The sequence below is a fragment of the Cyprinodon tularosa genome, unplaced genomic scaffold, assembly GCF_016077235.1.
Source record: "Cyprinodon tularosa strain WSP-4 unplaced genomic scaffold, ASM1607723v1 ctg452, whole genome shotgun sequence".
NCBI lineage: Eukaryota > Metazoa > Chordata > Actinopteri > Cyprinodontiformes > Cyprinodontidae > Cyprinodon > Cyprinodon tularosa.
Window position 1 is genome coordinate 142610 of NW_024039177.1, and position 12699 is coordinate 155308.

Genomic DNA, 12699 nt, shown 5'->3' on the forward strand with positions numbered 1-12699 from the left:
TAAAATTTCTTTCTAATAATAATTTATTCTAAGACATAAAAAAACTAGTAAATTAAAAACTTGGTAGAATGTATGGTGTAGAATAACATAAATGAGCAACATCAGTTAAAATCATATTATTAAAAAAAAAACAAGACAATAAACCAGTATTAGACATATTATTATATTTCTAGAAGCAAACTGATTACCAGTTCATTAAACTTGATTATGAATAATATTTGTATTAAGAAGAGCCGAATTTTTTGCAGGCACATTTTTTGCAGGCGATGTTTTTGCAGATGAATTTTTTTGCAGCTGATTTTTTGCAGCAGAATTTTTTTTGCAGCAGAATTTCTTGCAGCAGAATGTTTTGCAGGCAATATTTTTTTGCTGCTGATTTTTTTGCACAGACATTTTTTGCAGCTGAAATTGAAAATGAATTTTCACCAGATCAAAATTCAGTGTTAGGAATTCAATGTGTAAAAAATCTGTTCCTAAAATTCGGTGTACAAAAAAAGGCAGATTTCAGTGACACTGTTTCACTTCCATACTTTTAGGCTGTAACCTGAAGGTCTATGGATGATGTGTTTAAGTTTAATAACCAGAACCTCTCTGTTCTTTGACAGATTATAATAATTGAACCTGTCAGGTTCCTCCTCTGCAGACTTCTTGATGATTGGCGGTGTTACAGTGTTCTGCTTCCGGTCCTCATTTCCGGTCCTGTTCTGGTTGAAGAGGTGTGGACAGGTTGCCGTGGAGACAGACACCCTGCGGGGCCAGAAAGCATCTCAGACGGGCTGCAGGCTGCCTGGAGCCCGGCCGGCCGGCCTGCAGCAGTCAACATGTCCGTCTCCGGAATGAAAAAGCAGCTCCACAAAGCCAGTCAGGTAAGAACCGAACCAAAGCAGGTTACCTGTGGTGGTGCTTTGGTATCTGGGCCGTCCGTCCAGCGAGGCTTCGCTGCGAAACCAGGCCTGCTGGAGATGTTCCACCTGATGATGGGTCCCGCAGCACCGATGCGTGGGTACCTGCGTGGATCCCATAGAGCTAAACACTAGATCGGTAAGAAAGTCATATGACCGATACAGGAGCTGTTTCTAACTCACTAAACTGTGTTTAAAAACGCTACTGTCAATGGGATGCATCTGCTAAAGAAAAAAAAAAATCTCATCTTTTGCAGTTTATCATTAAAATTATCAAGAATTTACACTTCAGCCTTTGCATTTTTATTTAAATTTTCTTGTTGTGTCATCATTTTCCTCTTAGTTATCAAGCAACTTATCTGAATTTAAATTAATTTCAAATCGACCCTTGGCTTATTTACTGTTTTTACTGGTGTTGCACCAATACCGATACCAGTATGGGGCGGGGCTCCGATACTGGCAGCAGCTTGACAAAGCCATGATGGTACTTATTTTACATCTAGGTAGTATGCTGTACACAAACATCAATTTAAAACAGATGGTATCACTATGGGCCAATATTTTACAGCCGGTGTAGGTACCAGATTGACTCGGGCTGCCAGATTGACTCGGGGGCCTGCGCCTTTTGAGATGCGTCAGAGCGTCCGCCATCTTAAATGTGGCAAATCTGCAGTTTCTCAGTCACTTAAACAGTATCAGAGGGACTTTAATCTCTGAATATACTTTGTATTCGTAGTATTTTTGGTTTTGTAATATTACAAGTTTATTTTTTGTATCCCTTTAGCTTCATTCTCCTGAATTTATTCTCGTTACAAATGCAGACCGCGGGCTCAATGTAGTTTGTTTGAGTGGCATTGCCATAATGTCACGTCATCGGGAGGCGCAAGGCCCATGGCGAATTCGGTGACGTCATCAGAAGGCGCAGGGACCATGGAGAATGTCTTCGTAAAATTGTCCGTTTACAAACAGCAATCCCGCTTTCGAATAAAACCTACACCCCGCTATAATTACTTTAGTAAGCTGTCCAGACCAATCAAAATGTTTTGCGCAATTGTGCAATATTGTTTTAAAATTATGATTTAAAATCCTGATCCAAAAGCATCCTCATTCACATTTCCCACCTAAATTTTCACATTATAATATATATTTACATTATTTATTGGCTGTGTTGGAGCTATTTTTCTTTATAACTTTGTCCATTTGAACTTTGTTATTTTATTCTTAAATTTATATATTTTTTGTATTATTTACAGACTTTATTTATAGGTTAATTTTTGAATTTGTGTATTTATTTTTTGTTGTTTTATCATTTTTCTTTCTTTCTTATGTAAAACAGGAAGAAATGTGTGCGGTCCACTTTTTATAATTGTAGGAGCCTGGTAAGGACCAGCAGGCATTTGGGTTAGGGGCCTATGGTTTTTTTTTAACCAGTGCAAGACAGGTGACAGAGCAAGGGAATGTTTGAACTCTATAATGTTGCTAAAATATAGGAAATAAATCAACTGAACATCTACAAGTTTAAACTTCAGCTTCTTTTGCCTGCATAAAGAAAACGTGACCCCAGTGCCTAAGTAGTGGCTTATTGGAACTTTATTGGATGTTTGGTTTGACAAACAATCGCCATTACAGGCTGCATCTAAAAATATCAAAGATATTTTCAATTTAAGCACATATATGAAATAATATAATTTAACCTACTATAAATTTAAATTATATCATTGTATTACATATTTAAATTCAATTCAGTTTATTGTGTCAAATCAGCTGCCTGTAGTGTCTTTAAAGGTCCAGCAGGTGTCAGTATTCTGTGAGACAGAATCAATGCAGTATCAATACAGTTTGGCAATGTGTCAAAACACTTCAAGGTGCCTCATTAACCCATCACTTGTTCCACTTAAAAGCTCCACCAATAAGAAGCAGGAAACTGATTCTATAAATCAGGTTATTAGGCCTGACTGTTGACCCAGTGTCTCACTAAAGTAAATACATCCCTGAGACGGTCACAATAGGCTGTAAATCATTCAAGTTAACAGTGAAGATATGTCCCACTGTTTAAATTTATTCCCCCTTAAAATAAGTCAAACCGCCGTTTAGTCAAATATGGCTGTGTTGAGTTATTTAAAGTCCAAAACAAATTTCCACTGTTGTACAAGCTGTCCCATGAAGAGATGAAAGCTATGAAACATGATGTAAGTTGCTTTAATGACACTCTACAGAAGGCAGAGTTAGATGAATATTGATTTAATATTCTGCTGCAAATTTAAAAAGGCTTAATGCACTTTTCCTCTGAAGGATCTGAACTCATTCATCAAAATAAAAATGAAAATGAAACTGCTTATAAATAACAATGAGCTCATCTGCAGAATTACGCATAATTAACTGAAAGGTTTTCCTGATTCTAACAAAAAATGTAAACAAAGCTGCTCTGTTTGGGGTTGAAGGCTTCATCTGTTTAGCATTTCTGATTCTTTTCTTCCTGCATTGATTTTAGGGCTGAAAAATATCAGATTAATCCATTATTGAAATAATCGTGAACTAATTTAGTAATTGATTATTCATTAACTGGAGTAAAGAGACTGTAAAATATGCCTCTTGCTGAAAGAGCAACCCACTTAGCGCAGTAATTTGATCTAGATTGTAAACAAGAATATGACCATTTTGCCTTTAAGCTGAATAAAATACTTTTGTTCTGTCAATCTGCTCTATCTAGCCTCCTCAAGTGGAAAGCTTTTAGTTTCATCTGTTTTGATTTTGTAGAAAGCATTCTTTAAGGAACCTTTTGCTATCCGTTTATTAATTGATAAATCGGGAAAAAGAATCAACAGATTAATCTGTTTGCAAAATAATCTTTAGTTGCATCCCTAATTGGTTTAATAATTTTCTGTCAATATCAATAAGCTGCTCAGGAGCTAAAAGGAGGAAAGGAACCAGCTGAAGGGGCTCTGGCATCTGTTCCGGATGCCTCATGGAAGGCTCAGGACTTGCTGGAGGGTCTCTGAGCTGGCCTGGTGTCGATTCGGGGTCGCCGCCAGAGCTGCTAGGGGAAGTGTGTGTGGAGCAGGAACTCTGGGCATCTGTCCTTAGACTGCTGCCTCCGCAACCCGGCCCCAGATAAAGCGGAAAATGGATGAAAATGGATGGGTGGATCACTATAACCATTTAAGGATTCCAAAATAATAACAACCAAGACACCTCAGTGCATAAAAGTAAGAAACTAGATGCTGGCTGACGTCCCAGAAAGCTCTAAGTTATAAGGACCTCAGCTCTACCAGCCTCTCTGTCCTGAAAAGTAACCAGCCTGCAGCCATTAATGAACTCTGCAGTTTATTTGTTTATTATTGCAGGCTTGTGCTTCACAGCCTGGGGTACACAACAATACAAAGACACACAAAATGCACAAACCTCAAACACAGATCTTCTCTACAGATGTGTACATCTTATTTCCCAAGTTCACAAAACCCTTGTTTAGGAAGGTTGGCAGATTTGTGCAGCTTCTAGTGTTCCTTAATGGTTTAACAAAGTCTTACTGGTGGAAGCAAAGGAAGCTTTTTAATACCAGTCTCTTCATCAAGCTTCGGATTTATTTCCTGTTTCTATAGTATTGGAAACATGTCAGCAAAGACGCTGAATATATGTGTTTGTTTTTTTCTTATAAATAAATTTAAGACAAGTTACGGATGAGATTTTTTCTAACTTTTTTAAAGCTCTGATTTGTTTCGACACATTTCCGTCTGCAGCTCCTGAACGAGCGCCTGATGGGAGCCGAAGGAACCAAACTGGATGAAGATTTCCTGAAGATGGAGAAGGTGAACGCAGCACGACACATTTGCGCTGCAATCCCTCCTCAGAGCAGAGAGACTGAATGAATTTCCCTCTGTGTGCTTTCATTAGACGATCGCAGTTATCAACCTGCTGCTGGCTGAACTCCTGTCCAGAACCACAGAGTTCCTGCAGCCAAACCCAGGTACCGGGTCCATGGAGAGGCCCGACCAGCATCCAGCTCACAGGCCAACAAACATCTGAACTTGTGTGAAGTCAGAAATATCGGAACGGACCCAATAAATAGGCTGAATCTCAAACTCTCCCCTAACATCTAAAGGCTGATTTATACTTCAAAACCAGGTCGCCTGCGTGTGTGTCGTAGTAAACGAAAATGTGCCCCCGCCCCTTCCGCACACACTCCGCACCTCTCCCAAATTGTAGGTTGACTGCAGACAGGAGGCCTCTGATTGGTCAAATTTGCATCCTCTCTACACTATACGTATTTCCTGTTTGGTACCTTACCGGCTTGTTTTGTTTGTGTGACCGCCATTGTGGAAAACGACTCGTGAAGATGGACCAGCTAGAAGAGCGAGGTGCGCGAGAACATTTTCACCCTCATTTCCCTCCGTTTTCGCACAAACTTGCTTTCGTTATTGTCCGTGGGGACGCAGCCCTGAGGGTAGCCTGTGTTTATGGTGATGACAGCAGAGGTGTTCTGTCCGACCCGGACTGTATGAGGTCTGACGATCTCCCTCTGAAGGGGATCAAATAAAACAATTTCAAAGAGGACCTTCCATTTAGGGATTAATTATATCTTTTTTCTTATCCCTATATTGTGATTTTCTGTGAGTGTGATGAAGCAGACCGGCGGAACTTACATTTCAATGCACGTTTTTCCTCCGCAACCAGTTCGCTGTTACACCTGCAACCAAATTCCTCACTGATCCACACTCACTATTTAAGGGCTGAACGCTCCACTCGCCCTACCAACTACGTGGTTTGGGACAGCCCTTAATGTGACGTTCCCTCCGCGGGAACCCGCAAACAGAGGGTTAGGGTTTAGGGCTAGTGTTTAGGGACCGGTTTGGGATTGGGTCAAACTCACATGCAGTTTCATTTAAAACATTAACTATTCTCCGCTCACATTTGAAATGTTTCAGCACCACCAGACCTGATATGTCTCATGAGTCTTTGCCTCTTCTCTTGCTCTCTTCGCACCTGTAGCCTCTCTCCTACTCAAATGTTTCTGCTGGGTGTGACAACTATGGTTAGTTTGAGGATCGTTTCCACTGCCTGTGATTGGCTGCCTTTCAGGAAGCGCATCTTCTTCACGCAGTACTCTTTGACTAGTAATGCTAGCAAAACATCTTCCGGCTAATCACTGTCCTCTCAAAAAGTTAAACATTGATTAATTGAAGAGTTCATTAATTAGTTTAGTACTACTGACAGCATTAGCAATGTGCTCTAAAATAATTAATGTTAAATGTTTAACTTTGTATCAGCTAAGCTAACATTAGCGTCCATATTTGTGTTGAGTAAAGTGAGACTTGTAGGAAATCTAGTTTATAGTTTAACGCAAATATTTACATCCACTATTAGTCTGCAGCTCCTGTTAAAGTCATAGGGAAGCAGCTGTTCCAATCACTACATTTCCGAATTATCCCAAGTGGTGCCCAACTTTACACAAGTGAATAAAGTGAATGTCATTGGTCGTTTATCAAGGGGGCGGGATTGTTGTGGCGGAAGGTTTGCAAGCAAGTTTGGTTGTGGCCGGTTTGTCGGAAGCATCTTGCTAACCAGTTAGCAACTTAGTGCTAGTAGGTTCCCAATGGGAAATTCCATTGGGACCAAGTAGCACGAAATTGGTGACTTAGAAACGACACTGTCAAGGAACGCTATGGACAGCGGAAACATGCAAGAGGAGGAGAGTTTAGTGTCGGAGGTCGTGGATGAGTCTCCTCCGTCACACATTTTTTATTTAGAGGAGGAAAGCGGGGATGAAGATGTTGTGAAAGAGAACGCCAGGGCGGCAGAAGCTTGGTTTGGTGTAGAAGGCTTCCAGTCGTACATGTTTGAGCCCTCGCCTCGCAACGCTGCCAGTTCTGTTAGCTCTACGCCTGCTGAAGACACAGACGTCCATCCCCGTGAACACTGGGACGGAACTCAATGGGAAAGGAAAGGATTCTTATTTCTTGTTTCAACCCTTGCATATTTTAGCTGCGACATATGAATCAAGATGCTATGACTGAAAAAATGTGATTGACAGATGACCATATGACCATATGATTGGCTGAATTTACAGGTGCTGGTCATAAAATTAGAATATGATGAAAAAGTAGATTGATTTCAGTAATTCCATTTAAAAAGTGAAACTTGTATATTATATTCATACATTACATACAAACTCATATATTTCAGATGTTTATTTTGTTTAATTTTGATGATTACAAATGACAACAAATGAAAATCTCAAATTCATCATATCAGAAAATTAGAATATTGTGAAAAGGTTCAAAATTGATGGCCCCTGGTGCCACACTCTAATCAGCTAATTAACTCAAACCACCTGCAAAAGCCTTTAAATGGTCTTTCAGTCTAGTTCTATAGGCTACACAATCATGGGGAAGACTGCTGACTTGACAGTTGTCCAAAAGACGACCATCGACACCTTGCACAAGGAGGGCAAGACACAAAAGGTCATCGCTAAAGAGGCTGGCTGTTCACAGAGCTCAGTGTCCAAGCACATTAATAGAGAGGCGAAGGGAAGGAAAAGATGTGGTCGAAAAAAGTGTACAAGCAAGAGAGATAACCGCACCCTGGAGAGGATTGTGAAACAAAACCCATTCAAAAATGTGGGGGAGATTCACAAAGAGTGGACTGCAGCTGGAGTGAGTGCTTCAAGAACCACCACACACAGACGTATGAAAGACATGGGTTTCTGCTGTCGCATTCCTTGTGTCAAGCCACTCTTGAACCACAGACAGCGTCAGAAGCGTCTTGCCTGGGCTAAAGAGAAACAGGACTGGACTGCTGGTGAGTGGTCCAAAGTCATGTTCTCTGATGAAAGTAAATTTTGCATTTCCTTTGGAAATCAAGGTCCCAGAGTCTGGAGGAAAAGAAGAGAGGCACTTCATCCACGTTGCTTGAAGTCCAGTGTAAAGTTTCCACAGTCAGTGATGGTTTGGGGTGCCATGTCATCTGCTGGTGTTGGTCCATTGTGTTTTCTGAGGTCCAGGGTCAACGCAGCCACATACCAGGAAGTTTTAGAGCACTTCATGCTTCCTGCAGCTGACCAACTTTTTGGAGATGCAGATTTCATTTTCCAACAGGACTTGGCACCTGCACACAGTGCCAAAGCTACCAGTACCTGGTTGAAGGACCATGGTATCCCTGTTCTTAATTGGCCAGCAAACTCTCCTGACCTTAACCCCATAGAAAATCTATGGGGTATTGTGAAGAAGATGCAATACACCAGACCCAACAATTCAGAAGAGCTAAAAGCCACTATTAGAGCAACCTGGGCTATCATAACACCTGAGCAGTGCCACAGACTGATCGACTCCATGCCACGCCGCATTGCTGCAGTAATACAGGCCAAAGGAGGCCCAACTAAATAGTGTGTGATTTCAGGAAATCCTATACACTACTGTTTATGCTCTAAAAACATTCTAAATGACTTCGTTTCGAGTAAATTCTGGACGCTACCCACTCAGGACACTTGGAATACATTGGACGAGCAGTATGGAGGAATATTGACACGTTTTTTGTGGACTTTTATGGACCTTTCTGTCTCGGGCGCCATAGACCTCCATTATTTGAATGTCAGCAGACAGCAAGAAGCCTCCCAGATCTCCAGATGCATTTGAGATATCAAAAAAGTACTCCAGAGTGTTGTTCAGCATGGGGGTGAGTAGAAAATGAAGGCTAATCATGTTTTGGGTGTACTATTGAAGATATGATCATTCAAACGTGAAAATCTAATTTTTCCATGGAAGGAAAATGTCAGTTTTTAGTAAAAAATAATAAAGCTCTTATTTAAAAAAAAAAGATACATCTCTCAAAGATCAAATCAGTGCCAGTGGATCAGATATCTGCTGCTCTTAAATCGTGGGGCTGTTGTTGTGTCAGCTCAGCATACTCCGTCAGGCCAGCGTACCCTGATAACCTCTAATAACAATCATGCACACGCTTGATCGTTATTAGAGGTTATCAGTCCCATAGAATTGCTTCAGATTGTGCCAGTGGGCTCAGTAGGTCGTTATCAAGTCATTCCTCTCCCCCTGCAGAATTGATTAATCTGTTTTTGTGTAATCAAAAAATAATTTCAGTATCTTAATGTCCTATAAAAATAAAAAAATAAAAAAATAACGATCTGCATTTCGCTCATATTAAACTAACTAAAAAATAATAAATCTCATATCCTGTCAACTGGGTTGTAGAATCCTCTCCCTATAAATATTTAATTCTATGTGAAAAAATGCCGATCATTCTTTAATAAGATCTTCGTCTGACTGACATGCAATGTTTGTTTTTAACCTAATGTGTGTAACGAACCCAGTGAATGATTTTGTTGTTTTATACACAAACTATGACAAAAACCTGATTAAATCGCGAAATAAAACAGCGCGCTTGGATGTAAGGAGAGCAGAGACAGAGGAAACTCTATGTAATTCGTATTACTAAGGGTATGCTGGCCTGATGCGGTATGCTGAGCTGACAGAACACCGGATATATTCATAATGAGGACCACCATTGGCCCTCGGCCTGCCCTCTGACCCCCTGGGTTAAGGCTCTTATCTGACCAGAACCCTCGGGCTGCTCCTCCTTCCTCCCACAGTCCAAACTAACATCCAGAGCAGATGAAGCGTTGGTGGTTGGATGTGTTAAAATTGACCAATTAGCCATAAGATTATGACTCCTGATGGATTAAGGAGTCATGTGGCTCACAGTGGAACCTGGAAGATGTCAAACATATTTCTGTTTTCAGGAGGAAATTTAACAGTGGTACCATCTGGACCTGGGAGCCCCATCTCCAGCTGCGGTGAGCAGGACATTCAGAGCAGCGGCGTCTTAAGCCCAGTTTAGATTTAAATCCAGCTTCTGGAGTTTTCCTAAATCTGATATCCGGCTTTCTGTCCCTCCTCTCAGCCGACTCTCAGCCTGTTGTGGATCAGCCCTGCTGCCGGGCGCTCTACTCCTTCATGCCGAACCGGGAGGGCGAGCTGGACTTCAGCAGGGGAGACATCATCCTCCTCACCGGCCAGGTCGACTCCAACTGGTACCAGGGGAGCCTTGGGGGCCGATCCGGGCTTCTTCCTGTCAACTATGTGGATGTGCTGGTGCGTCTGCCATCACCATGACGACCAGTCGTCTTCTTTAGCGATGTCACACAATATGCACACCTTTAAGCTAGCACTTTTTGATGATTGAATCAGGAGAAACAGGGTCAAATGGCAGCTGAGGATGGCTTCTGGAAAATCCTCTTTTCCTTCATTTTTTTCCTTTCATAACTATTTTAGGAAGATGAGATCATGTTAAGATTGTTAGATGATGCATCAGATCCAGCAGGGCCTGGTTTTAGGCTCCTGATCCAGAAATTATCCAGGTTCTATGTCTTATAGTAATCCTCTTGCCTTCACTGGGACTAGAAAAACAACCATATTTCCAGGTGTGTAAAAACCTGAGTCCACCCGTTGATCCAGCAGCTGGTTGAAGCGCCCCCTTCAGGAAGAACTCGGCAGTGATTTTTGTATTTTCTCTGACTTACAGCTGTGGAAAATTTGACCCAAATCTCTTCCCAGCGTTGGATCAGTTCTCAGAGGTTTGCAGAGACTCCATCAGGTTGAGTTTAACTAGGCCTTTGTAATGCCTTTATTCATTTGTTTTTCAGCCTTTCTGCCTCAGATGTGTGGCTGTTTGAGGCCACGTTCATGTCCATCACCAAGCTTCAGCTGTTGGCCTCACGGTTTTTGGTTGGGTTAGGGTTAACCCTCCCATACGGAGGAGTTCATGGTGAACTTGGTGGCTGCCGCTCCCTGGGATTTGATGATCAGAAAAAAATTAAAGAGACATCAAGTCTTTACGTGATTGGCTGTAGTCTTAAATGTATCGTTTTCTCTCTATAGAATAATTTACCTCACACGATTTGGAAATTTCATCATCCTTGTCAAATTAATGACCAGAAACGGCTGTTCCTCCTGGATCCTCACTGACGTCTTTCTGACCTGCCTTGTGGTCATCGCACAGCGTGCTCCACCAGCTGCTGATCAGAGCATCTGGTATGAAGCTTCTGGCGTAATCTTGCCTTCTGGAAAACCTGTGAAAGCAGAGATGGCGCCTTCTTCCCACAGATAGGATTATCTTCCTAAATTAAATTCCCCACAATGAGGTGACTTCAGAGAAATCCTGTACAAACCAGCAAACATTGGACCCATCAGTAAATGATGGAACCAATTTGATAAAAGCATCTGTAGGGTTTGTGAGACACATAAATGGACTTCTGCTCTGATTTCTTTCTTTTTTATGTTTCAGTCTTCAAATCAGAATGTAAACTACCAACATAACCTTTTGTTCATTTGGGTATTTGCTCTAAAGGGGATCTGTGTGTCCTTCATTCAGAAGTGATTTTTGTATTTTATGATTATGGTTCACTATAATGTGTGTAACAAGGTGCGTTTAAAGGTCAAATAACTTGAACAAGAAAAAAAAAGCATCAGGTTTAAAGGGGTTGAGGCTAAAATCAGGGAAACTTGTGGTTTGGATGATTGTAAAGGAAACTAAATCACAGGGTTGTTCAGGTTTTTAATTTTAGCTTTAGAGTCTAAATAAGCTTCATAGGTCACTTAGAGCCAGAAACTGTAAATCATGCACTTATCCTGAAATATTGGACTGTCCCTTTAAGAGAAAGCCACAGAATGTATGTTAACTGACCGAAAGGGCAGTGATGCAGTGAATTTGTTTTGTAGAACTGTTTTACACTCAATAAATTGAACCACATGAGCAGCAGATTACTGTGGTGCTTTCAAAGCAAAATGGAAAATTAAAGAAAAGGAAAAATCGCTTTATTTTCTCATCCTTTTGTAAAGGTGAACAAAATCAACATGTTTCAATCCATTCAAGGTCACATGTCTACCTTACTGCCATACTGTTATTGCTTGATAACCTTTGGAATAAACTCTAATGTATGGGGTTCTTTTAGATGTATTTTGACATCTTTACTGGACACCAGCAGTGGTTAAATCTGCTTTTTTTGTTCCTTTAGCTTTTTAATTAAAGGTATAGTGAAGGATGTTCTTTTTCTGGTTGGATCATCAAAGTAAGTGGTCCTCCTAACTGTCAATCATTCTGGTGATATGTTTACGTAAGGTCGTCCTACGTGCTCGTCCCCATTTACACCTACCAGTGCACTGGAAAAACCATCTAGAAATAACATTTCTTAAATTAAGTGTACTTTAATTTGAGTAGGTAAATTAGATAGTTTGTCAATGGAATAAGTGTTTTTACACTTAAAATAAGATAATTAGATAAAATGCACTCGAAATAAGACAATGCAATGGTGTTTTCTTATAAGTGTAAATTGTCTTGATCCATTGGCAAAATGTCTCTTTTACCTCCTCAATCCAAGAACAAATGACTTAGACAGATTTACTTAGAACTTAGAAATTTTGTTAAGAACAGCTCTCTAGACTATTTCATTTTTTAAAGTGCAGCCTTTAAAGCAGCAGTGATAAAAAAAAAAATTTGATATAAAACAGTAATGTAAACATATGACTGTATAGTTACAGTTTCGGCTACCATTCATTCATCCTGTCCGCTGAACTGCTGCTAGTTTTCCTCACATGCCTGGAAGATGTCTAGTGCTACTACCACAGATGATCTCGCTCTTGAAATGGAATTGAACGATTCAGATTAGCTAACCGAATGAATATATGGGGTAGAGGGTGTGGCACGGGCAGCCTATCACAACTCCAATCCGGCGCACGGATGACGTCATACACACTCCGCTTTGTTTTAAAAAAATATAACCGTGGATGTC

General features: G+C 40.7%; 2 protein-coding genes across 2 annotated transcripts; both read left to right on the forward strand.

The window, feature by feature from the left end:
* The first annotated feature begins 664 nt into the window (after positions 1-664).
* LOC119793428 (endophilin-A3-like) lies at positions 665-5985 on the forward strand. The gene is made up of 3 exons (XM_038300643.1): positions 665-866; positions 4640-4708; positions 4794-5985. Exons 1-3 carry the CDS (start codon positions 822-824, stop codon positions 4923-4925), a joined length of 246 nt encoding a protein of 81 aa, XP_038156571.1. The 5' UTR covers positions 665-821; the 3' UTR covers positions 4926-5985.
* Positions 5986-9165: 3180 nt separating this feature from the next.
* On the forward strand, positions 9166-11666 carry sh3gl3b (SH3-domain GRB2-like 3b). Its single transcript, XM_038300644.1, has 2 exons — positions 9166-9705; positions 9813-11666. Exons 1-2 carry the CDS (start codon positions 9576-9578, stop codon positions 10022-10024), a joined length of 342 nt encoding a protein of 113 aa, XP_038156572.1. The 5' UTR covers positions 9166-9575; the 3' UTR covers positions 10025-11666.
* The last annotated feature ends 1033 nt before the right edge of the window (positions 11667-12699 follow it).